General features: G+C 46.0%; 1 protein-coding gene across 1 annotated transcript; it reads left to right on the top strand.

The window, feature by feature from the left end:
• Positions 1 to 1,941: 1,941 nt before the first annotated feature.
• LOC121530701 (E3 ubiquitin-protein ligase KCMF1) lies at positions 1,942 to 21,687 on the top strand. Its single transcript, XM_041835861.2, has 8 exons — positions 1,942 to 2,136; positions 4,730 to 4,897; positions 7,052 to 7,191; positions 8,633 to 8,734; positions 9,334 to 9,514; positions 18,045 to 18,133; positions 18,843 to 19,081; positions 19,459 to 21,687. The coding sequence occupies exons 1-8, from the start codon at positions 2,121 to 2,123 to the stop codon at positions 19,748 to 19,750; spliced, it is 1,227 nt and encodes a 408-aa protein (XP_041691795.1). The 5' UTR covers positions 1,942 to 2,120; the 3' UTR covers positions 19,751 to 21,687.
• The last annotated feature ends 3,592 nt before the right edge of the window (positions 21,688 to 25,279 follow it).

Raw genomic sequence — 25,279 nt, 5'->3', positions numbered from 1 at the left:
GGCCTCCACCATGACACTCACCGTGGTCTGGCGACCTCAAGCACCTTTGTGACGACGGGGTGGCCAGGTGCACCAAGAGACAGTGCTTCTGATGGACCAGTAGCCCGTCTGGTCTACGTCTCTCTGCCTCTTCACGTCATCCCCCTTAGTGACTGTCTGCCCTTGCTGCCCATTGTTGTTGATTTCAAATCTGTAAAAACGGCCAGCTTTCTAGCACCGTAGGCCAGTGACAAAAAATCTCAATGTAATCTATTTTTACATTCAGGCTGTAACACAAGAACATGTGGGGAAAAATCAAAGGGCTGTGAAAGCTTTCTGAAGGCTCTGTGTGTTAATTTATTTTCTTTCCAGAACCACAGTTATCAGTCCTGAATAGGATTTCAGAATGGTCAGATGTGTGTGTGTGTGTGTGTGTGTGTGTGTGTGTGAGAATGTGGATCTCTCTCCAATTAATCCCAATAACCAGGACATCCGCCTCATCCTTGTTCTGACCGGACATTCTGTAGTGGTTGCTACCGGCAACTCTATTTTTCACCAATGTCTATGTACATAGTTTAATCTGGCAGACTACTAACGGTTGTTATCCCCTTAATAGCGCTTCTATGTGGTTAAAAGGAATAGAAATGTAGCAAAATGTAACTCTAGCGCACTCAAGTGGCCAACAAAGAAACTACGACTACCCCACTGTGTCGCAAGAAGCTGTGTTGGAATTGAGTTCCAACAACTTCAATTAAATTCAGAGATCGATCAAGTAAAGATGTATGTTCCTGCGAGGGCACGTGTAGTGTAGAATTGGTACATGGCACATGCAGCTAGACACAGAGATGATGTAGACTAACAAATAACACCGTTTGACAGTTTTGACAGTCAATTAGTTAGATGTTTTGGGGGAGGGACTCAGTCGAGGTCTCGACTTACTGTTGGAGAGTTAGAATAGTAGAATACACAAGGTGCGATATCAAAACTTGGTTATGCATCAGCAGTTTACCTCTTGTTAGGCTATATGTCAGTCACTGACAGTCACTCAATTAGCCCATGTCAGTTAACGTTTTTTAGATTGGTAAATTAGTCTAGTTTGTCTAGCCAGCTATCTAAATGTGGCCATGGGCCCTGACCTCCAGGGGTCCCCATTGACTTTGTTAGTCACTCTCGCTCAGGTATCATATTAAAGAGATTCTCCGGTAGTTTTGTTTACTTTTTGGCCAGTAGTTCTGAAAGTTGCACTCAGGAGCCAAAAGTGGTCCCTGAAAATGGTGTACTACATCACATATTTGCAGATATGTGCACCACGTTGTTGCTTTCTCTCTCGCTCTGCTGCGTGTGCATTGCTAGCTGTCAATAAAATGGCGAGGGGCTGAAGCTCATTGGTTCAACTCGATTTGCTAGGGGGCTGGCCAAGTGCGGGAAAATGGCGCCGCACAGCTTCCAGAAAAACAGTCGCTTTCAAACTATGGATTTCGTGGCGAATTCAGGTAAGACAGTAATTCTGCATGTATGAACTACACATTGACACATCCAGGCCAAAGCAGGAGGTTTGAAAAATACTTAGTTGTTGCCAAAGTTCAGGAGCAAAATGGGTAGAATTGCAGGAAATTAGCTGTAAAATTGCAACAAACAAAAAAAGTGATGTAAACCAAACTTATTTGTTTACGCGTTGTTAATAAAATGTGTAGCGGCCAATTGTATAGCTAATAGGCTATGTGTTTGTAGATCCACTGAGGTGATTGAAGCTACAGCAACCAATGTTATATAGGCTGGGGTAATTGTTTTGCTTGGTTTCCTGTTCTCCAAATAGCATTTTTAGGGTTTTTAAATGGTATAGAAATGCAGTAAATAAACTTCAACTTTCTGGACCTCACTAAAACTCAGACCCTGGCTACAGCCGTGCTGATGGGGGCAGTCAGAGGAGCAGTATGTGGACAACAGTGCCCTCTGGCGTTGCTCCGGCGCATTGGACGGTGACACCGCAGCAGCAGGCGGTGAAGTCCCTGTGCCAGACCGGATCCTTCATGAGGAAGAGGCCAGGGACAGGCAGCCCCGGCTTCTTTTCTCCAGCCGATATTAATTGCGTAGTTCAAGCCAGAGTGAGCCCGTAGGGGGGCTGTGTTAGTGTCCATAGGATGTCCCGTCATGAAGGTAAGAAGTATACCCACAAAAAGTGCTGGACGAGGCCGGGGCAAAGCGGTTGCGCTAGCTGGCTAGCTAACTACATGGCGGTCTTCGTGTATTTTGTATTGAACTGCATTAGAATGGCTGCCGGCATACATTTTCCTACTTTATCCAGCCCCTGTGCTTCTTTAGTTAACAGTTAAACTTAGCTTGGTAACTAACGTTAGTTGGGCGCAAGGACACTGCCCAAGAAAACCGTTCCCATTTTCCCGAGGTAATTAGCTAACTAACTAGTTCGCACAGTCGGTAGCCAGCCTAGTTTGCTAGCGTTAGTTGGCTTACTAAGCTAGCTATCTAAAGCGCCAGTTACCTAGCTATCCTTTTAACCTGTAGTTAAGTAACTAACTAACTAGCTAGTTGGTTTGCCGTAAGCCTAGTAAACTATTATAAATGAAAATTTAGTAATTATCGTGTCTGTCAAAACATCACCTTGACAAAGTTTCCCAGTTAGCTTACTCTGTTTGCCTTCCCCTTCTAACTAGCTAGCTTTGCTAGCTAACCTTCCTAGCTAACGTCACAGGTTGTGAATGCACTGTCATGAAAGTAGCCTTGTTGGACGAGGCCCTGTAACTGAGGCCTTCAGCAGTATAGCTAGTTAGCGCTTTAGATATTTAGCATGTTAAAAATCGACCAACATACAAGTCAATCGTTTTATTGGCTTCTAAAGTAGCTAACTATTGGGCAACTCTGCTGCCTGGATCAGTTTTGACCCCAGCTAGTTATACAAACTAGCTAGCTAACGAACTAGCTAGCTATGTTGACAAGCTCTGTTTGGGAGTGTAGGCTCGCTGTGCCAGTTAACGTTAGCTAACTTTTAGCACGACTGTTGTAGTCAATCAGTTGCATGCCCTCAAAGTTGGTGGTCCACATAACTAGCTAGCTAGCTGGGTATAGCAGTTACACGTTTTTCAAATTCATGCCGGTCTACTCTAGTCTTAAATAACAAGGGCTATCAGTTCTGCACTGCCGTTGTAGCAAGTCGTTCAGTTGTCTGGCTCAAGGTTGGTGGTCCACATAGCTATCTAGCTGGGTATAGCAGTTACACGTTTTTCTAATTCATGCCGGTCTACTCTAGTCTTAAATAATGAGGGCTATCAGTTCTGCACTGGCATTGTAGCTACAGTGCCTTGCAAAAGTATTCTTCTCCCTTGGCGTTTTTCCTATTTTATTGCATTACAACCTGTAATTTAAAGTGATTTTTATTTGGATTTCATGTAATGGACATACACAAAATTGTTCAAATTGGTGAAGTGAAATGAAAAAAATAATTAACGGAAAACTGGTGCATGCATATATATTCACCCCCTTTGCTATGAAGCCCCTAAATAAGATCTGGTGCAACCAATTACCTTCAGAAGTCACATAATTAGTTAAATAAAGTCCACCTGTGTGCAATCTAAGTGTCACATGATCTGTCACATGATCTCAGTATGTATACACCTGTTCTGAAAGGCCCCAGAGTCTGCAACACCACTAAACAAGGGGCACCATGAAGACCAAGGAGCTCTCCAAACAGGTCAGGGACAAAGTTTTGGAGAAGTACAGATCAGGGTTGGGTTATAAAAAAATATCCCACGGAGCAGCATTTAAATCCATTATTAAAAAATGGAAAGAATATGGCACCACAACTAACCTGCCAAGAGAGGGCTGCCCACCAAAACTCATGGACCAGGCAAGGAGGGCATTAATCAGAGAGGCAACAAAGAGACCAAAGATAACCCTGAAGGAGCTGCAAAGCTCCACAGCGGAGATTGGAGGATCTGTCCATAGGACCACTTTAAGCCGTACACTCCACAGAGCTGGGCTTTATGGAAGAGTGGACAGAAAAAAGCCATTGCTTAAAGAAGAAAAAAAAGCAAACACGTTTGGTGTTCGCCAAAAGGCAAGTGGGAGACTCCCCAAACATATGGAAGAATGTACTCTGGTCAGATGAGACTAAAATTGAGCTTTTTGGCCATCAAGGAAAACACTATGTCTGGCGCAAACCCAACACCCCTCATCACCCCGAGAACACCATCCCCACAGTGAAGCATGGTGGTGGCAGCATCATGCTGTGGGGATGTTTTTCATTGGCAGGGACTGGGAAACTGGTCAAAATTGAAGGAATGATGGAAGGCTGCTAAATACAGGGTAATTCTTGAGGGAAACCTGTTTGTCTTCCAGAGATTTGAGACTGGGATGGAGGTTCACCTTCTAGCAAGACAATGACCCTAAGCATACTGCTAAAGCAACACTAGAGTGGTTTAAGGGGAAACATTTAAATGTCTTGGAATGGCCTAGTCAAAGCCCAGACCAAGGGGGGGGTGAATACTTTCGCAAGCCAATGTATGTTGGCCAATTCAGTTCAGTCTCTTTTAATTACCCACATGGACGCTGGAAATGTGAAACTGCTGTTTGTCTGTGTAGCCAATAGGCTAGTTCATGTTGTGTTATGCCAATATGTTGGTTGTGTATTATGATAGCTAGCTAAATGCTGCAACGTGTAGGCTTTATTGCTGTGTGTTTTGTCGTGCGCGGTTTGACCAATACCCTGTACTGTCTGTGAATTGTCTTTCCCCAGGTGTGAGCTGCGACGCGTGTTTGAAAGGTAACTTCCGGGGGCAGCGGTACAAGTGTTTAATTTGCTACGACTACGACCTGTGTGCGTCGTGCTACGAGGGCGGAGCCACCACCACCAGACACACGACAGAACACGCCATGCAGTGCATACTAACCAGGGTCGACTTCGGTAAGTACACACACACCCCTGCGTGTATAGTACCAGTCAAAAGTTTGGACACAGCTACTCATTCCAAGGGTTTTCTTTATTTTTTTACTATTTTCTACATTGTTTTTATGTCTTCACTATTATTCTACAATGAAATAACAGATATGGAATCATGTAGTAACCAAAAAAGTGTTAAACAAATCAAAATTATATGTTATATTTGAGATTCTTCAAAGTAGCCACCCTTTGCCTTGATGACAGCTTGGCACACTCCTGTCATTCTCTCAACCAGCTTCATGAGGTAGTCACCTGGAATGCATTTCAATTAACAGGTGTGCGTTGTTAAAAGTTAATTTGTGGAATTTCTTTCCTTAATGCGTTTTAGCCAATCAGTTGTGTTGTGACAAGGTAGGGGTGGTATACAGAAGATAGCCCTATTTGGTAAAATACCAAGTCCATATGTCAAGAACAGCTCAAATAAGCAAAGAGAAACGACAGTCCATCATTACTTTAAGACATAACAGAACTTTGAACGTTTCTTCAAGTGCAGTCGTAAAAACGATCAAACTGGCTCTCATGAGGACCGCCACAGGAAAGGAAGACCCAGAGTTACCTCTGCTGTAGAGGATAAGTTCATTAGTTACCAGCCTCAGAAATTGCAGCCCAAATAAATGCTTCACAGAGTTCAAGTAACAGACACATCTCAACATCAACTGTTCAGAGGAGACTGCATGAATCAGGCCTTCGTGGTCGAATTGCTGCAAAGAAACCACTACTAAAGGACAACAATAAGAAGAAGAGACTTGCTTGGGCCAAGAAACACGAGCAATGGACATTAGACCGGTGGAAATGTGTCCTTTGGTCTGGAGTCCAAATTGGAGATTTTTGGGTCCAACAACCGTGTCTTTGTGAGACGCAGAGTAGGTGAACGGATGATCTCCGCATGTGTATTTCCCACTGTGAAGCATGGAGGAGGAGGTGTTATGGTGTGGGGGTGCTTTGCTGGTCACACTGTGATTTATTTAGAATTCAAGGCACACTTAACCAGCATGGCTACCACAACATTCTGGAGCGATACGCCATCCCATCTGGTTTGCGCTTAGTGGGACTATCATTTGTTTTTCAACACACCTCCAGGCTGTGTAAGGGCTATTTCACCAAGCAGAGTGATGGAGTGCTGCATCAGATGACCTGGCCTCCACAATCACCCGACCTCAACTCAATTGAGATGGTTTGGGATGAGTTGGACCGCAGAGTGAAGGAAAAGCGGCCATGAAGTGCTCAGCATATGTGGGAACTCCTTCAAGACTGTTGGAAAAGTATTCTTCATGAAGCTGGTTGAGAGAATGCCAAGACTGTTCAAAGCTGTCTTCAAGGCAAAGGGTGACTACTTTGAAGAATCTCAAATATAAAATATATTTTGATTTGTTTAACACTTTTTTGGTTGCTACATGATTCCATGTGTGTTATTTCATAGTTTTGATGTCTTCACTATTATTCTACAATGTAGAAAATAGTAAAAATAAAGAAAAACCCTTGTGTCCAAACTTTTCACTGGATCTCCCGAGTGGCGCAGTGGTCTAAGGCACTGCATCGCAGTGCTAGCTGTGCCACTAGAGATCCTGGTTCGAATCCAGGCTCTGTCGTAGCCGGCCGCGACCGGGAGACCCATGGGGCGGCGCACAATTGGCCAGGGTAGGGGAGGGAATGGCCGGCAGGGATGTAGCTCAGTTGGTAGAGCATGGCGTTTGCAACGCCAGGGTTGTGGGTTCTATTCCCACGGGGGGCCAGTATGAAAAAAAAAAAAAAAAGAATGTATGCACTCACTCTGGATAAGAGCGTCTGCTAAATGACTAATGTAAATGTACTGTATACACACTACATACGCATCACAACTACACACACCTCACACCATGCAGTGCATACTAACCAGGGTCTGCTTCACTAAGTACAAAGCTATTACAACCACACGCCCCCCACCATAACCACACGGCGGACGTAAAAGACAAACACCGCTTTTAAACACCCTGAGAACTGATTTGAATTACGTCAGCGCGTTGATTCTGCCTGCACTGATTCAGTCCTCTGTCCTTCCAGACCTGTGTTATGGAAGGGAGGCCCCTGCGTTCACTTGTCCTTGCTGTCTAACCCCTCTCCCCGTCTGTGTCATTATAGACCTATATTATGGAGGGGAGGCCTTCTCGGTGGAGCAGCCCCAGGCCTTCACCTGTCCCTACTGTGGCAGGATGGGCTATACGGAGACGTCCCTCCAGGAGCACGTTGCTGCGGAGCACACGGAGACCTCCTCAGAGGTGGTGAGTGGACCATCAGGCATAGAAAACACACAGAAGTCTGAGTCATTAGCCAAGCACCAGGGTACATCCCTGCTGTGGAAAACCCTGGTGTGAATGCCTGCTGTGGAAAACCCTGTGGTGTAAATCATTGCGGTGGAACTCCCTGCATTGTAGATTTCTGCGGTGGCAAACCCTGCAGTGGAAAACCCTTCGGTGTAGATTTCTACAGTGGAAAACCCTGTAACGTAAATCCCTGAAGTGGAAACCCCTGTGGTGTAGATTTCTACAGTGGAAAACCCTGTGGTGTAAATCACTGCAGTGGAAAACCCTGTGGCGTAAATCCCTGCAGTGGAAAACCCTGTGGTGTAGATTTCTACAGTGGAAAACCCTGTGGTGTAGATTTCTACAGTGGAAAACCCTGTGGTGTAAATCACTGCAGTGGAAAACCCTGTGGCGTAAATCCCTGCAGTGGAAAACCCTGTGGTGTAGATTTCTACAGTGGAAAACCCTGTGGTGTAGATTTCTACAGTGGGAAACCCTGTGGTGTAGATTTCTACAGTGGGAAACCCTGTGGTGTAGATTTCTACAGTGAAAAACCCTGTGGTGTAGATTTCTATAGTGGAAAACCCTGTGGTGTAGATTTCTACAGTGGAAAACCCTGTGGTGTAGATTTCTACAGTGGAAAACCCTGTGGTGTAGATTTCTACAGTGGGAAACCCTGTGGTGTAGATTTCTACAGTGGAAAACCCTGTGGTGTAGATTTCTACAGTGAAAAACCCTGTGGTGTAGATTTCTATAGTGGAAAACCCTGTGGTGTAGATTTCTACAGTGGAAAACCCTGTGGCGTAAATCCCTGCAGTGGAAAACCCTGTGGTGTAGATTTCTACAGTGGGAAACCCTGTGGTGTAGATTTCTACAGTGGAAAACCCTGTGGTGTAGATTTCTACAGTGGAAAACCCTGTGGTGTAGATTTCTACAGTGGAAAACCCTGTGGCGTAAATCCCTGCAGTGGAAAACCCTGTGGTGTAGATTTCTACAGTGGAAAACCCTGTGGTGTAGATTTCTACAGTGGGAAACCCTGTGGTGTAGATTTCTACAGTGGGAAACCCTGTGGCGTAAATCCCTGCAGTGGAAAACCCTGTGGTGTAGATTTCTACAGTGGAAAACCCTGTGGTGTAGATTTCTACAGTGGAAAACCCTGTGGCGTAAATCCCTGCAGTGGAAAACCCTGTGGTGTAGATTTCTACAGTGGAAAACCCTGTGGCGTAAATCCCTGCAGTGGAAAAGAGACATCAGTGGTTCCTCTAGATTATTTTCCAGGCAGGCAGGATGGATGTGCAAAATGTCCCCAAAGCAACATTCAGGCCATGCTCAGTAAAATGAACAGCACCCAAAAAAAGACTGTGGTTAGTGTGTTCAAATGCATTTGATGTGGAGCATGCTCTCTCCCTCTCCTCTGCAGATCTGTCCCATATGTGCGTCGCTGCCTGGCGGGGACCCTAATCACGTGACCGACGACTTCGCTGCTCATCTCACACTTGAACACAGAGCCCCCAGAGACTTGATATCCTTTACCCCTCTAAACCTGGTTCCTCTTGGTTTCTTTGTTCTAGGGAGTTTTTCATTTTTTCACTGTGCTTTCGCTTCTGCTTTGCTCGCTCTTTGGGGTCGAGACCGGCGAAATGGAAAGCACTCTTGGGACAACTGCTGATGTAAAAGGGGCTATGTAAAATAAATGTGATTGATTTGGTCTACTATTGTCTGCTCTGCAGTCTTAACCCTAAACCAGATTCTTGATATCCTTTATGGACAGACTACAACTCTACTCTGCTCTTACAAATACAATACAATGCTCTAATTGTAAGGGGCATTCCACAGCAGTTCCACTATGTAACATGTCTAACGTGGAAAACCCCTTCAGGTCAGTGTAAAGCTCCCTGGCCATGCTGCATGGAACCACAGGGCCATCCGCTGAACAGCACTGGGTACTGCAACAAACTGTCTGTCTCTGTCTCTGTCTCTGTCTGTCTGTGGCTCATTATGTCTAATGTGAGTGTTGCAGTTTTAGCCTCTTGTGAGTGTGTGTTTTTAGATCGGGGCAGAGAGAGTGTGTGTGTGTATTTCATGACGTGTCCATGATGTTCCTTGACGGTGTTGCTCCACGATGAGTCGAGCGGGGTGCGCCACGTGCGTAGGATGTTCCACCCGGGTCGGGGTCTGGGGGGGCCGAGGGCCCGGCGCTCCAACATGCACTTCACCTCCTCAACCTCCGGAGGGGGCTCTACCACACAGACCACCTCACAGAGCTCCAACTACAACAGGGAGGCCATGGATCCTATAGCAGGTAGGACACACACACACACACACACACACTCACACACTCACACACACACAGACCACCTCACAGAGCTCCAACTACAACAGGGAGGCCATGGATCCTATAGCAGGTAGGACACACACACTCACACACACACACACACACACACTCACACTCACACACACACACTCACACTCACACTCACACACACACACTCTCACACACACACACACACACAGACCACCTCACAGAGCTCGAACTACATCAGGGAAGCCATGGATCCTATAGCAGGTAGGACACACACACTCACACACTCACACACACACACACTCACACACACACACACTCACACTCACACTCACACTCACACACACACACACACACACACACACACAGACCACCTCACAGAGCTCGAACTACATCAGGGAGGCCATGGATCCTATAGCAGGTAGGACACACACACTCACTCACACACTCACACACACACACACACACACACACACACACACACACACAGACCACCTCACAGAGCTCGAACTACATCAGGGAAGCCATGGATCCTATAGCAGGTAGGACACACACACTCACACACTCACTCACACACACACAGCAGATTTGTCAAAAGAGAACATGCACTGTGCAACACGCCCTTTATAGACCAGGCTAGACAGTAAAGACAGTGTTTTGTGTTGCAATGACACATTGCTTGAAGTTATCCTGATTTGGTTCGGTGCCTGATGTGTTTTTAATGACTGGCACCGGCCACACGGACAGACGGAGAGGGTTCAGACAGACTGCCACATGGACAGACCAAAGTATTAAACCCCTTATTTATTTATACTGTACAACGTACATTCTATTGTGTACATAAAAGTGCTGCTTGATGACAGTGCCTTCAGAAAGTATTCACACCCCTTGACTGTTTCCACATTTTTTGTTGTGTTCCAGCCTGAATTTAAATAGCCAGGTTTTATGCGTGTAAAGTACATGCCGGATAAAATATGTTACGACAGGATGTAAACTGCTACACTGAACAAAAAATGTAAACGCAACATGTAAAGTGTTGGTCCCATGTTTCATGAGCTGAAATAAAAGATCCCAGAAATGTTCCGTATGCACAAAAAGCTTATTTCTCAACAAATGTGTTTGTTATCCCTGTTAGTGAGCATTTCTCCTTTGCCAAGATAATCCATCCACTTGACAGGTGTGGTATACAGTGCCTTCGGAAAGTATTCAGACCCCTTCACTTTTCCCACATTTTTGTTACGTTACAGCCTTATTCTAAAATGGATTAAGTAAATGTTTTTCCTCATCAATCTACACACAATACCCCTTAATCACAAAGCGATAAACAGGTTTTTAGACATTTTTGCAAATTTTATTTAAAAAAATATTCAGACCCTTTGCTATGAGACTTGAAATTTGAGCTCAGGTGCATCCTGTTTCCATTGATCATCCTTGATGTTTGTACAACTTGGAGTCCACTTGTGGTAAATTCAATTGATTGGACATGCTTTGGAAAGGCACACACCTGTCTATATAAGGTCCCACAGTTGACAGTGCATGTCAGCGCAAAAACCAAGCTATGAGGTCGAAGGAATTGTCCGTAGAGCTCCGAGATGACAGGATTGTGTCGAGGCATAGATCTGGGGAAGGGTACCAAACATTTCTGCAGCATTGAAGATCCACACGAACACAGTGGCCTCCATCATTCTTAAATGGAAGATGTTTGAAACCACCAAGACTCTTCCTAGAGATGGCCGCCCGGCCAAACTGGGTAGAAGGGTCTTGGTCAGGGAGGTGACCAAGAACCCGATGATCACTCTGACAGAGCTCTAAAGTTCCTCTGTGGAGATGGGAGAACCTTCCAGAAAGACAACCATCTCTGCAGCACTCCACCAATCAGGCCTTGATGAGTAGAGTGACCAGACGGAAGCCACTCCTCAGTAAAAGGCACATGACGGCCTGCTTGGAGTTTGCCAAAAGGCACCTAAAGGACTCAGACCATGAGAAGCAAGATTCTCTGGTCTGATGAAACCAAGATTGAACTCTTTGGCCTAAATGACAAGCGTCACGTCTGGAGGAAACCTGGCACCATCCCTACGGTGAAGCATGGTGGTGGCAGCATCATGCTGTGGGGATGTTTTTCAGTGGCAGGGACTGGGAGACCAGTCAGGATCGAGGCAAAGATGAATGGAGCAAAGTACAGAGAGATCCTTGATGAAAAGCCCGGACTTGAACCCGATCTAACATCTCTGGAGAGACCTGAAAATAGCTGTGCAGCAACGCTCCCCATCCAATCTGACAGAGCTTGAGAGGATCTGCAGAGAAGAATGGGAGAAACTCCCCAAATACAGGTGTGCCAAGCTTGTAGCGCCATACCCAAGAAGACTTGAGGCTGTAATCGCTGCCAAAGGTGCTTCAACAAAGTGCTGAGTGAAGGGTCTGAATACTTATGTAAATGTGATATTTCAGTTTCTATTTGATAAATTAGCAAACATTTCTAAACCTGTTATTGCTTTTTCATTATGGGGTATTAATACATTTTAGAGTAAGGCTGTAACCTAACAAAATGCGGGAAAAGCCGCCTCAAACCTTTTTAAAGATAATTTGGCAGTACGTCCAACCGGCCCCACAACCGCAGACCACGTGTAACCACGCCAGCCCAGGACATCCACATCCGGGTTCTTCACCTGCGGGACGTCTTAGACCAGCCTCCCGGACAGCTAATGAAACTGTGGGTTTGCACAACCGAAGAATTTCTGCACAAACTGTCAGAAACCGTCTCCGAGAAGCTAATCTGCGTGCTCGTCGTCCTCACCTTGACCTGACTGCAGATCTGCGTCGTAACCAACAGTGGGCAAATGCTCACCTTCGAATGGCCACTGGCACGCTGGATAAGTGTGCTCTTCAAGGATGAATCCCAGTTTCAACTGTACCCGGCAGACAGCGTGTATGGCATCGTGTGGGCGAGCGGTTTGCTGACGCCAACATTGTGAACAGAGTGCCTGCCCCATGGTGGCGGTGGGGTTATGGTATGGGCAGGCACAAGCTACGAACAACGAACACAATTGCATTTTATCAATGGCAATTTGAATGCACAGCGATACCGTGACGGGATCCTGAGGCCCATTGTCGTGCCATTCATCCGCCGCCATCACCTCATGTTTCAGCATGATAATGCACGACCCCATGTCGCAAGGATCTGTACACAATTCCTGGAAGCTGAAAATGTCCCAGTTCTTCCATGGCCTGCATACTCACCAGACATTTATCACCCATTTGAGCATGTTCGGGATGCTTTGGATCGACATGTACGACAGCGTGTTACAGTTCCCGCCAATATCCTGCTACTTCGCACAGCCATTGAAAAGGAGTGGGACAACATTCCACAGGCCACAATTGACAGCCTGATCAACTATGCGAAGGAGATGTTGTGCTGCATGAGGCAAATGGTGGTCACACCAGATACTGACTGGTTTTCTGATCCACACCTCACCTTTTTTTTGTTTTTTGGTATCTGTGACCAACAGATGCATATCTGTATTCCAAGTCATGTGAAATCCATAGAGTAGGGCCTAATGTTATTTATTTCAATTGACTGATTTCCTTATATGAACTGTAACTATATATTTCTGTTCAGTGTAATTTGTTAGTAAACTTTCCAAATGTCGACAAAACAAAATACAAGATGGGATCTGTTTGTCTCTGTAAAATGTATTATGTGAGAAATGGAGGTGGAAATACTTTTTTTTTTATGCGCAAAAATTGATATAACAACCATCATATAGAAGTAAACTTGGGAGTCACACAATGACATGTGGTGTGGTCCTCCCACTACGACTCGGGAAAGCATGCAGTTTATTAGGCTACAGATGAAATAAGTTATGAACTTCACAGGCTGGTGTAAGTGCAAGGTGATGAGCTTGATGATCATTTCCAATAAATATCAAGGGTCTTATTCTGGTGACATGATGATCAATGCTTGGCTGCCGTTTTGACACACACAAAAAAATAACCTCGCTCTTTTGTCCATAATCTCATAATGTAGGCTATACTCGCACTGTATCTGCTAGCTGTTGGCTAGAGCGCACGTGCCACTACCAGAGTTGGCGCATTCACTGTATAGAGTCGCCACACTGTGTTACTTCCGTCCCTCTCCTCGCCCCTACCTGGGCTTGAACCAGGGACCCTCTGCACACATCGACAACAGTCACCCTCGAAGCACGGTTACCCGCACCGCTAACTAGCTAGCCATTTCACACCGGTTACATATACAGGTGTAATGTTCACTATATAACAACATGTTTTGTGACAGAACCATCAGTAGAGTGTAAAATGCGATGGAAACCCATTAAAAAAAACTTGTATTTTTTTATTGGGAATGGGAATTTAACCACGAGTTATTTTTATGTGCGCCATGTCATCACGCACAGACATTTACCAGCAACAAGTCAATTTGATGGAAACATCTCTGGTGGGAAAATGTGCATATTTTATTTGAGGATTTTAGAATATTCACATAAATCTGTCGCCAATTGGATGGAAACCTAGCTACGGATCTACACACAATACCCCATAATGTCAGTAGAATTATGTTTTTAGACATGTTTACAAATTGATTTAAAAGACATTTCAGCTTTATTTGAGACTAAGTATTCAACCCCTTTTTGTTATGGTAAGCTTAAATATACTGAACAAAAATATAAACGCAACAGTTTGAAAGATTTCACTGAGTTACACTTCATAGAAGGAAATCAGTCTATTGAAATACATCCATTTGGCTAAATCGATGGATTTCACATGACTCGGCAGGGGCGCAGCCATGGGTGGGCCTGGGTGGGTATAGGCCCACCCACTTGGGATCCAGGTCCACCCACTGGCCAGCCAGGCCCAGCCAATCAGAGTGAGTTTATCCCCACAAAGGGGCTTTATTACAGACAGAAATACTCATTTTTGTCAGATGTCACTATGGTATACTGAAGTATAATTACAAGCATTCCATAAGTGTCAAAAGCTTTTATTGACAATTACATTAAGTTTATGCAAAGAGTCAATATTTGCAGTGTTGTTGACCCTTCTTTTTCAAGACTTCTGCAATCCGCCCTGGCATGCTGTCAATTAACTTCTGGGCCACATCCTGACTGATGGCAGCCCATTCTTGCATTATCAATGCTTGGAGTTTGTCAGAATTTGTGGGGTTTTGTTTGTCCACCCGCCTCTTGAGGATCGACCACAAGTTCTCAATGGGATTAAGGTCTGGGGAGTTTCCTCGCCATGGACCCAAAATGTAGATGTTTTGTTCCCCGAGCCACTTAGTTATCACTTTTGCCTTATGGCAAGGTGCTCCATCGTGGTCCTCTGTAGCTCAGCTGGTAGAGCACGGCGCTTGTAACGCCAAGGTAGTGGGTTCGATCCCCGGGACCACCCATACACAAAAAAAATGTATGCACGCATGACTGTAAGTCGCTTTGGATAAAAGCGTCTGCTAAATGGCATATTATTATTATATTTATATTATCATGCTGGAAAAGGCATTGGTCGTCACCAAACTGTTCTTGGATGGTTGGGAGAAGTTGCTCTTGGAGGATGTGTTGGTACCATTCTTGGCTGTGTTCTTAGGCAGAATTGTGAGTGAGCGCACTCCATTGGCTGAGAAGCAACCCCACACATGAATGGTCTCAGGATGCGTTACTGTTGGCATGACACAGGACTGATGGTAGCGCTCACCTTGTCTTCTCTGGACAAGGTGTTTTTCCGGATGCCCCAAACAATCGGAATGGGGATTCATCAGAGAAAATGACTTTACCCCAGTCCTCAGCAGTCCAATCCCTGTACCCTTTGCAGAATATCAGTCTGTCCCTGATGTTTTTCCTGGAGAGACGTGGCTTCTTTGCTGCCCTTCTTGACACCAATCCATCCTCCAAAGGTCTGTGCCTCACTGTGCGTGCAGATGCACTCACACCTGCCTGCTGCCATTCCTGAGCAAGCTCTGCACTGGTGGTGCCCCGATCCCGCAGCTGAATCAACTTTAGGAGACGGTCCTGGCACTTGCTGGACTTTCTTGGGCGCCCTGACGCCTTCTTCACAACAATTGAATCTCTCTCCTTGAAGTTCTTGATGATCTGAAAAATTGTTGATTTTAGGTGCAGTCTTACTAGCAGCAATATCCTTGCCTGTGAAGCCCTTTTTGTGCAAAGCAAAGATGACGCCACGTGTTTCCTTGCAGGTAACCATGGTTAACAGAGGAAGAACAATGATTTCAAGCACCACCCTCCTTTTAAAGCTTCCAGTGTGTTATTCTAACTCAATCAGCATGACAGAGTGATCTCCAGCCTTGTACTCGTCAACACTCTCACATGTGTATATACACCTGTTCTGAAAGGCCCCAGAGTCTGCAACACCACTAAGCAAGCGGCACCATGAAGACCAAGGAGCTCTCCAAACAGGTCAGGGACAAAGTTGTGGAGAAGTACAGATCAGGGTTGGGTTATAAAAAAATATCAAACTTTGAACATCCCACGGAGCACCATTTTAAAATCCATTATAAAACAAATTGAAAGAATATGGCACCACAACAAACCTGCCAAGAGAGGGCTGCCCACCAAAACTCACTGACCAGGCAAGGAGGGCATTAATCAGAGGCAACAAAGAGACCAAAGAGAACCCTGAAGGAGCTACAAAGCTCCACAGCGGAGATTGGAGGATCTGTCCATAGGACCAGTTTAAGCCGTACACTCCACAGAGTTGGGCTTTACGGAAGAGTGGCCAGAAAAGCCATTGCTTAAAGAAAAAAATAAGCAAACACGTTTGGTGTTCGCCAAAAGCCATCTGGGAAATGTCTTGGAATGGCCTAGTGAAAGCCCAGACCTCAATCCAATTGAGAATCTGTGGTATGACTTAAAGATTGCTGTACACCAGCGGAACCCATCCAACTTGAAGGAGCTGGAGCAGTTTTGCCTTGAAGAATGTGCAAAAATCCCAGTGCCTAGATGTCCCAAGCTTTTAGAGTCATACCCCAAGAGACTTGCAGCTGTAATTGCTGCAAAAGATGGCTCTACAAAGTATTGATTTTGGGGGATGAATAGTTATGCACGCTCAAGTTTCTGAACGCTTATTTCTTGTTTGTTTCACAATGAAAAATATTTTGTATCTTCAAAGTGGTAGGCATGTTGTGTAAATCACTTAACCCTAATTGCTCATGTAAGTCGCTCTGGATAAGAGCGTCTGCTAAATGACTAAAATGTAAATGATACAAACCGCCCAAAAAAATCTAATTCCAGGTTGTAAGGCAACAAAATAGTAAAAATGCCAAGGGGGGGTGAATACTTTCACAAGGCACTGTACAGGCGTCCTTCCTAACTCAGTTGCCGGAGAGGAAGGAAACCGCTCAGGGGTTTCACCATGAGGCCAATTGTGACTTTTAAAACAGAGGTTAATGGCAGTGATACGGAGAGAACTGAGGATGGATCAACAACGTTGTAGTTACTCCACAGTAATAACCTAAATTAGAGTGAAAAGAAGGAAGCCTGTACAGAATAAAAAATATTCCAAAACATGCATCCTGTTTGCAATAAGGCACTAAAGTAAAAGTGCAAAAAATGTGGCAAAGAAATGAACTTTTTGTCCTGAATACAAAGTGTTTTGTTTGGGGAAAATCCAACATGGCACTGAGTACCACTTCATATTTTCAAGCATGGTGGTGGCTGCATCATGTTATGGGTATGCTTGTCATCGGCAAGGATAAAAATAAACTGAATAGAGTACCAAAGGCGAATATATTGGTAAGTCACCTTGTCCGGCAGAGATTTACGGTTATCAAATCGTCACTCCAGGGTAAGCCTACACGAAACACAGCCCTTATTTTAAGTGTTTCTAAAATCCCCTATGGGGAAAAATGAATGGTGGGGGAAAAACGATTTGGAACCATTTCCCTGTTTGACCGCTAGGTTTTATGGGTATTATGACACATGCACTGTAGGTCGCAATAGAGCAAAGCACAGGCAAAATCCTCGAGGAAAACTTGGTTCAGTCTGCTTTCCACCAGACACTGGGAGGCAAATTCCCTCTTCAGCAGGACATACTTAAAACACAAGGCCAAGTATACACGAGTTGGTTACCAAGACAACATTGAATGTTCCCGAGTGGCCTAGTTACAGTTAATCCCACTTTAACACATCAAAATGTGGAAAAAGTCAAGGGGTGTGAATACTTTTCTGAAGGCAGTGTGTATACGTTACTTATTTTACAGCTTTCTCCTGCTACTTATTTTTTATTAGACTTTTGATTATTCGTATTTGTACTGCACTGTTGAGGGAGCTTGAAAGTAAGCATTTCACTGCACCATTTATATCTACTGTGCACGTGACGATTAAACATGGATTTGATATGGTGTTTCCAAACAGGAGTCAAAATCATCTCACACTCACTCTTTCCAAGACCTGTCGGGGCTGGTTAGGGTTGAATTAATGAATTTTCTGTGACCCCCCCACCCCCTCTCCTTCCACCCTCCCTCAATCTCTCTCCCCCCTCCCTCCCTCTCTCTCCCCCCTCTCAGAGCTTCTCTCCCAGTTGTCGGGGGTGCGTAGGTCAGCGGGCGGCCAGCTGAATTCAGGTCCTTCAGCCTCCCAGCTACAGCAGCTCCAGGTAGGTCAGAGGTCAGAGAGGCAAGCCAGCAACCAGAGGGTCGCAGGTTTGAATCCCAGCTCGCTCCTTTTGCTGGTGTCAGTATCCTAGAATCTATTATGCCCTTAAAGCAAAGCACTGAAACCCTTACTCTCCTACTTCTCCTGAACCCCCTAATCTTCTACTACTCCTGAACCCCCTTAACTCGCACGGCTCCTGAACCCCCTTAACTCGCACGGCTCCTGAACCCCCTTAACTCGCACGGCTCCTGAACCCCCTTAACTCGCACGGCTCCTGAACCCCCTTAACTCGCACGGCTCCTGAACCCCCCTTAACTCGCACGGCTCCTGAACCCCCCTTAACTCGCACGGCTCCTGAACCCCCTTAACTCGCACGGCTCCTGAACCCCCTTAACTCGCACGGCTCCTGAACCCCCTTAACTCGCACGGCTCCTGAACCCCCTTAACTCGCACGGCTCCTGAACCCCCTTAACTCGCACGGCTCCTGAACCCCCTTAACTCGCACGGCTCCTGAACCCCCTTAACTCGCACGGCTCCTGAACCCCCTTAACTCGCACGGCTCCTGAACCCCCTTAACTCGCACTGCTCCTGAACCCCCTTAACTCGCACTGCTCCTGAACCCCCTTAACTCGCACTGCTCCTGAACCCCCTTAACTCCTACTGCTCCTGAACCCCCTTAACTCCTACTTCTCTTTCTTCTCCTCCTGTAGATGCAGCTCCAGTTGGAACGACAGCAGACCCAGGCTGCCAGACAGCAGCTGGAGTCGGCCCGGAGCGCCACGCAACGCGGCAGCCGCGCCTCCACCAACGCAGGGCTGAACGCCAACCCCAGCCCAGGGCATCACAACGCCAACCCCAGTTCCAACTCTTGTAACCCCAGCCCCAACCCAGGGCAGCACGAGTCCAACACACACACACAGAACAGCAACTCCCAGTTCCTCCTCAACAGGTTAGCTACTGTCTGCTACACTTCATTTAACCTTTTCATTTTTAGTGGTTATTCTAATTTAGAGAATTATCTCTTGAACAAGAGACTTGTTCTGAGGCTGTCTGCTACATGCAGGGAATGGATTGTGTTTGTAATGGAACGCCATCTCTCTCTCTCTCCCGCCTCCCCCTTCTCTCCCGCCTCCCCCTTTCTCTCCCCACTCCCCCTTTCTCTCCCCACTCCCCCTTTCTCTCCCCACTCCCCCTTTCTCTCCTCACTCCCCCTTTCTCTCCCCACTCCCCCTTTCTCTCCTCACTCCCCCCTTTCTCTCCCCACTCCCCCTTTCTCTCCCCACTCCCCCTTTCTCTCCCCACTCCCCCCTTCTCTCCCGCCTCCAGACTGAGTGAGCCGAGGTTGTCGGAGGCGGAGCGTCAGCTGAATGAGGGCCAATGGGCGGACCGCTCTCTCTTCGTCACCGAGCTCCTCCTCTCCACCCTGCTGGCCAATCCCGAACACAGCGAAGACGACGATCTCCATGACTACCACGACGCCGTGACCCGAGGCCCGGACGCATTCAGTGATTTCGTCACCTTCGGAGACATGGGCTGCGCGGAGGTCATGACCTTGGACGTGGCGTTGGAGAACCTCAACCTCCGAGAACAGAAGGAGCAGCAGCCCCCGTCTCTTTGACGACGTCACCGCTGGCTGCAACGTTTAAAACCACCGACTGCCGTTACCGACCGGTCACGGCTCTTTTCAGCTTTGGTTGTTATTATTTTTGTTTTCTTTATTTGGCTGGGTGATGTCATCTCACTTCTGTCACCCCTCCCTCCCTCGACCCACCCCCCCGTTGTGTACCTGAAGTCGGGAGCAAGACGTGTGAACGTGAGAGAGCGAGTGTCTGAACTACATATATATATATATAAAAAAATCTATATAAATAAATGTATATGAAAGAAAGCCAATAATCAACTCCGCATAAAGCTGTGTGTTTTTGACCCTAACAGCCCAAGGTAGGATGGGCAGGTAGCCGTTTGATAATGATCATAAACGAGGGCAGCACAGGCATACAGGGAGAGGCAGACACTCTCCCCAGCAGCTGAGATGCTCTTTGTTAATGGTTATTAATAATAAAACGTGCTTGGCTGGTTTACCACAACAAACGCTGGCATGTTGAGATTTTTCACCCTTAACTACTTTCCGTTAAGCACCATATTAAACCGCTATCAAAAATGGGGAGTTAGACGTTTAATCTCTATGATGATACCCATCTCTTTAGTCCTAAATTATAGCTTATTTGTTCAGTCTCCATGGGTACTTACCTAACCTGCTATCATTATAGGGGTGTTCAATTCTACACAAATTATTATTTTCCTCAGACTTGATTGATGGTTTTAATTTATTTAGCTCCTCCCCCTACCCAGGATGACATCACTTATGGGGTCATGTGACCTTGCTTTGTGCCAACTGAACTGTGGACCCTTTTGAATTTCATATGCAAACTGTATGCAGTTTCTGTGGATATAATACTACATATACGCTACATAAAGAGGTCATAGACATGCAACATGGGAAGGCCATAGGACAATCACATGAAAACTAACCTGATTCTATTCTCTCTCCTGACAGTTTCCTTGTTGTTTTGCTGGACTGATAGGCCTTTTCTCAATTGGATTTGCTCAACTCCTGCATCCTCCCTCTTCCATCCTCTGGCCTCCTTTTGAAAAAGGTCAAAGGTAATCGAGGAGAGGGGAAAGTGGAGGAAAATGCGCTTGTATAAAATGACTCCTCCAATCGCGCGTCATCGGGCAAATTACGTTTACAGGGTGGAATCCCCAATAAATGTATAAAGTGATAACTAATGTATCTAGTTGTGCAAACATTTTATAGATAAAAGGATAAATAGAATACAGTTTTAAATGTTTGCATGCTTTTCTTCTTTTGAGAAAACAATAGCTGATTCAAAGGGGGTGTGGCTGATTTCAAAACTCTTCCACGACGGACTCAGGGTAGGATACACTTGTGCTTCCTCACCAAAAGGAGCCCATCGAGGAGGGGAGGGACCGTCTTCCGTTTGCCTACTAACAAATTGACACTTCGACCACTCCATCGCTTATCGGTTTCCGGGTCACGGAGGAGAGTGGAGGATAGACTTTTGCCCAAATGAGAAAAGGTGATTTAAAGACGATGATCCACCACAATGTGGCTGGAGAGATCCTGTATGCTCTCTCTCTCTCCATTGGTTTTACTGAAGAAAGATCCTGTATGCTCTCTCTCTCTCCATTGGTTTGACTGAGGAAAGATCCTGTATGCTCTCTCTCTCTCTCCATTGGTTTGACTGAGGAAAGATCCTGTATGCTCTCTCTCTCTCTCCATTGGTTTGACTGAGGAAAGATCCTGTATGCTCTCTCTCTCTCTCCATTGGTTTGACTGAGGAAAGATCCTGTATGCCATTGGTTGGTTTCTCTGTGTGAGAATTAGACCTTGTATGCCTCCCCTGCTACCTTAACAAATGCCATGTATACTGATGCCATGTTGTTTTGGGCGTTTGGAAAAGGCCAAGACAGGGTAAACTGTTCAACTTGGAGAACAATAAAACACATTGGATGTAAAATGAACTACACCAATCTTGCTGTGTGTGTGTGTGTGTGTATCAAGAGTCTCCTATAAATGCGACCTTCCTGTCACTGCTCTGCCGCCAGGAGATGTCGGCCTACTGGGAAACATTTAGAAGTGGTGTTCCCCAGCAAGCTGATGACCTGTAGATGGCCTACATTGATGGAGGTGCGACAGGCAGACCGAGATGCCCAGCAGGTAACCGTCTATCCATACATACATCTATGTGGTCCTCTGTAGCTCAGCTGGTAGAGCACGGCGCTTGTAACGCCAGGGTAGTGGGTTCGATCCCCGGGACCACCCATACGTAAAAATGTATGCGCGCATGACTAAGTCGCTTTGGATAAAAGCGTCTGCTAAATGGCATTATTATAAATTATATCTAACAGTAACCAGGCAGACAGAGATGCCCAGCAGGTAACCATCTATCCATACATACATCTATCCAACTACACTGCTCAAACAAATAAAGGGAACACTTAAACAACACAATGTAACTCCAAGTCAATCACACTTCTGTGAAATCAAACTGTCCACTTAGGAAGCAACACTGATTGACAATACATTTCACATGCTGTTGTGCAAATGGAATAGACAACAGGTGGAAATTATAGGCAATTAGCAAGACACCCCCCAATAAAGGACTGGTTTTGCAGGTGGTGACCACAGACCACTTCTCAGTTCCTATGCTTCCTGGCTGATGTTTTGGTCACTTTTGAATGCTGGCGGTGCTTTCACTCTAGTGGTAGCATGAGACGGAGTCTACAACCCACACAAGTGGCTCAGGTAGTGCAGCTCATCCAGGATGGCACATCAATGCGAGCTGTGGCAAGAAGGTTTGCTGTGTCTGTCAGCGTAGTGTCCAGAGCATGGAGGCACTACCAGGTGACAGGCCAGTACATCAGGAGACGTGGAGGAGGCCGTAGGAGGGCAACAACCCAGCAGCAGGACCGCTACCTCTGCCTTTGTGCAAGGAGGAGCAGGAGGAGCACTGCCAGAGCCCTGCAAAATGACCTCCAGCAGGCCACAAATGTGCATGTGTCTGCTCAAACGGTCAGAAACAGACTCCATGAGGAGGGTATGAGGGCCCGACGTCCACAGGGGGGGGTTGTGCTTACAGCCCAACACCGTGCAGGACGTTTGGCATTTGCCAGAGAACACCAAGATTGGCAAATTCGCCACTGGCGCCCTGTGCTCTTCACAGATGAAAGCAGGTTCACACTGAGCACGTGACAGACGTTACATAGTCTGGAGACGCCGTGGAGAACGTTCTGCTGCCTGCAACATCCTCCAGCATGACCGGTTTGGCGGTGGGTCAGTCATGGTGTGGGGTGGCATTTCTTTGGGGGGCCGCACAGCCCTCCATGTGCTCGCCAGAGGTAGCCTGACTGCCATTAGGTACCGAGATGAGATCCTCAGACCCCTTGTGAGACCATATGCTGGTGCGGTTGGCCCTGAGTTCCTCCTAATGCAAGACAATGCTAGACCTCATGTGGCTGGAGTGTGTCAGCAGTTCCTGCAAGAGGAAGGCATTGATGCTATGGACTGGCCCGCCCGTTCCCCAGACCTGAATCCAATTGAGCACATCTGGAACATCATGTCTCGCTCCATCCACCAACGCCACGTTGCACCACAGACTGTCCAGGAGTTGGCGGATGCTTTAGTCAAGGTCTGGGAGGAGATCCCTCAGGAGACCATCCGCCACCTCATCAGGAGCATGCCCAGGCATGGTAGGGAGGTCATACAGGCACGTGGAGGCCACACACACTACTGAGCCTCATTTTGACTTGTTTTAAGGACATTACATCAAAGTTGGATCAGCCTGTAGTGTGGTTTTCCACTTTAATTTTGAGGGTGACTCCAAATCCAGACCTCCATGGGTTGATCAATTTGATTTCCATTGATAATTTTTGTGTGATTTTGTTGTCAGCACATTCAACTATGTAAAGAAAAAAGTATTTCATAAGATTATTTCATTCATTCAGATCTAGGATGTGTTATTTTAGTGTTCCCTTTATTTTTTTGAGCAGTGTATAACCCTAACCCAGCAGGTAACCATCTATCCATACATACATCTATCTAACTATAACCCTAACCCAGCAGGTAACCATATAACTGTAACCCTAACACATTATATCTATCTCTAACCCCTCTGAAGAAGCCTAGTGTGCTGACAGGAGGGCCTTTTTTAATTGACTTAATCTTTCTAGAAACTTCTAAATGAACCTTATGGATTTCATTTTACATTTTAGTCATTTAGCAGACGCTCTTATCCAGAGCGACTTACAGTTAGTGAGTGCATACATTATATTATTCATACTGGCCCCCCGTGGGAATCCAACCCACAACCCTGGCTTTGCAAACACCATGCTCTACCAACTGAGCTACATCCCTGCCGGCCTGTACTCTGGAGGGGGAATCGATTTGGAGGTGGAGGGTCCGTCATGGTCTGGGGCGGTGTGTCACAGCATCATCGGACTGAGCTTGTTGTCATTGCAGGCAATCTCAATGCTGTGCATTACAGGGAAGACATCCTCCTCCCTCGTGTGGTACCCTTCCTGCAGGCTCATCCTGACATGACCCACCAGCATGACAATGCCACCAGCCATACTGCTCATTCTGTGCGTGATTTCCTGCAAGTCAGGAATGTCAGTGTTCTGCCATGGCCAGCGAAGAGCCCGGATCTCAATCCCATTGAGCACGTCTGGGACCTGTTGGATCTGAGAGTGAGGGCTAGGGCCATTCCCTCCAGAAATGTCCGGGAACAGACAGATGCCTTGGTGGAAGAGTGGGGTAACATCTCACAGCAAGAACTGGCAAATCTGGTGCAGTCCATGAGGAGGAGATGCACTGCAGTACTTAATGCAGCTTGTGGCCACACCAGATACTGACTGACTTTTGATTTTGACCCCTCCTTTGTTCAGGGACACATTATTCAATTTCTGTTAGTCACATGTCTGTGGAACTTTTTCAGTTTATGTATGTTGTTGAATCTTATGTTAAGTTTGCTGAAAATAAACACAGTTGACAGTGAGAGGACGTTCCTTTTTTTGCTGAGTTTATATATACACTACCAGTCAAATGTTTGGACACACCTACTCATTCAAGGGGTTTTCTTTATTTTTACAATTTTTTACATTGTAGAATAATAGTGAAGACATCAAAACTATGAAATAACACATATGGAATCATGTAGCAACCAAAAAAGTGTTAAACAAATGAACATTCTCTCAACCAGCTTCATGAGGTAGTCACCTGGAATGCATTTAAATTAACAGGTGTGCCTTGTTAAAAGTTCATTTGTGGAATTTATTTCCTCCTTTGCGCCAATCAGTTGTGTTGTGACAAGGTGGGGGGGTATACAGAAGATAGCCCTATTTGGGAAAAGACCAAGTCCATATTATGGCAAGAACAGCTCAAATAAGCAAAGAGAAACGACAGTCCATCAGTACTAAATTAAGAACTTTGAGTGCAGTCACAAAAACCACAAGCGCTATGATGAAACTGGCTCTCATGAGGACCGCCACTGGAATGGAAGACCCAGAGTTACCTCTGCTGCAGAGGATAAGTTCATTAGAGTTAATAGCCTCAGAAATTGCAGTC

This window comes from Coregonus clupeaformis, chromosome 18, assembly GCF_020615455.1.
Source record: "Coregonus clupeaformis isolate EN_2021a chromosome 18, ASM2061545v1, whole genome shotgun sequence".
NCBI lineage: Eukaryota > Metazoa > Chordata > Actinopteri > Salmoniformes > Salmonidae > Coregonus > Coregonus clupeaformis.
Note: the sequence above shows the minus strand (reverse complement) of the source record. Positions and strands in the feature narration are given on the sequence as shown.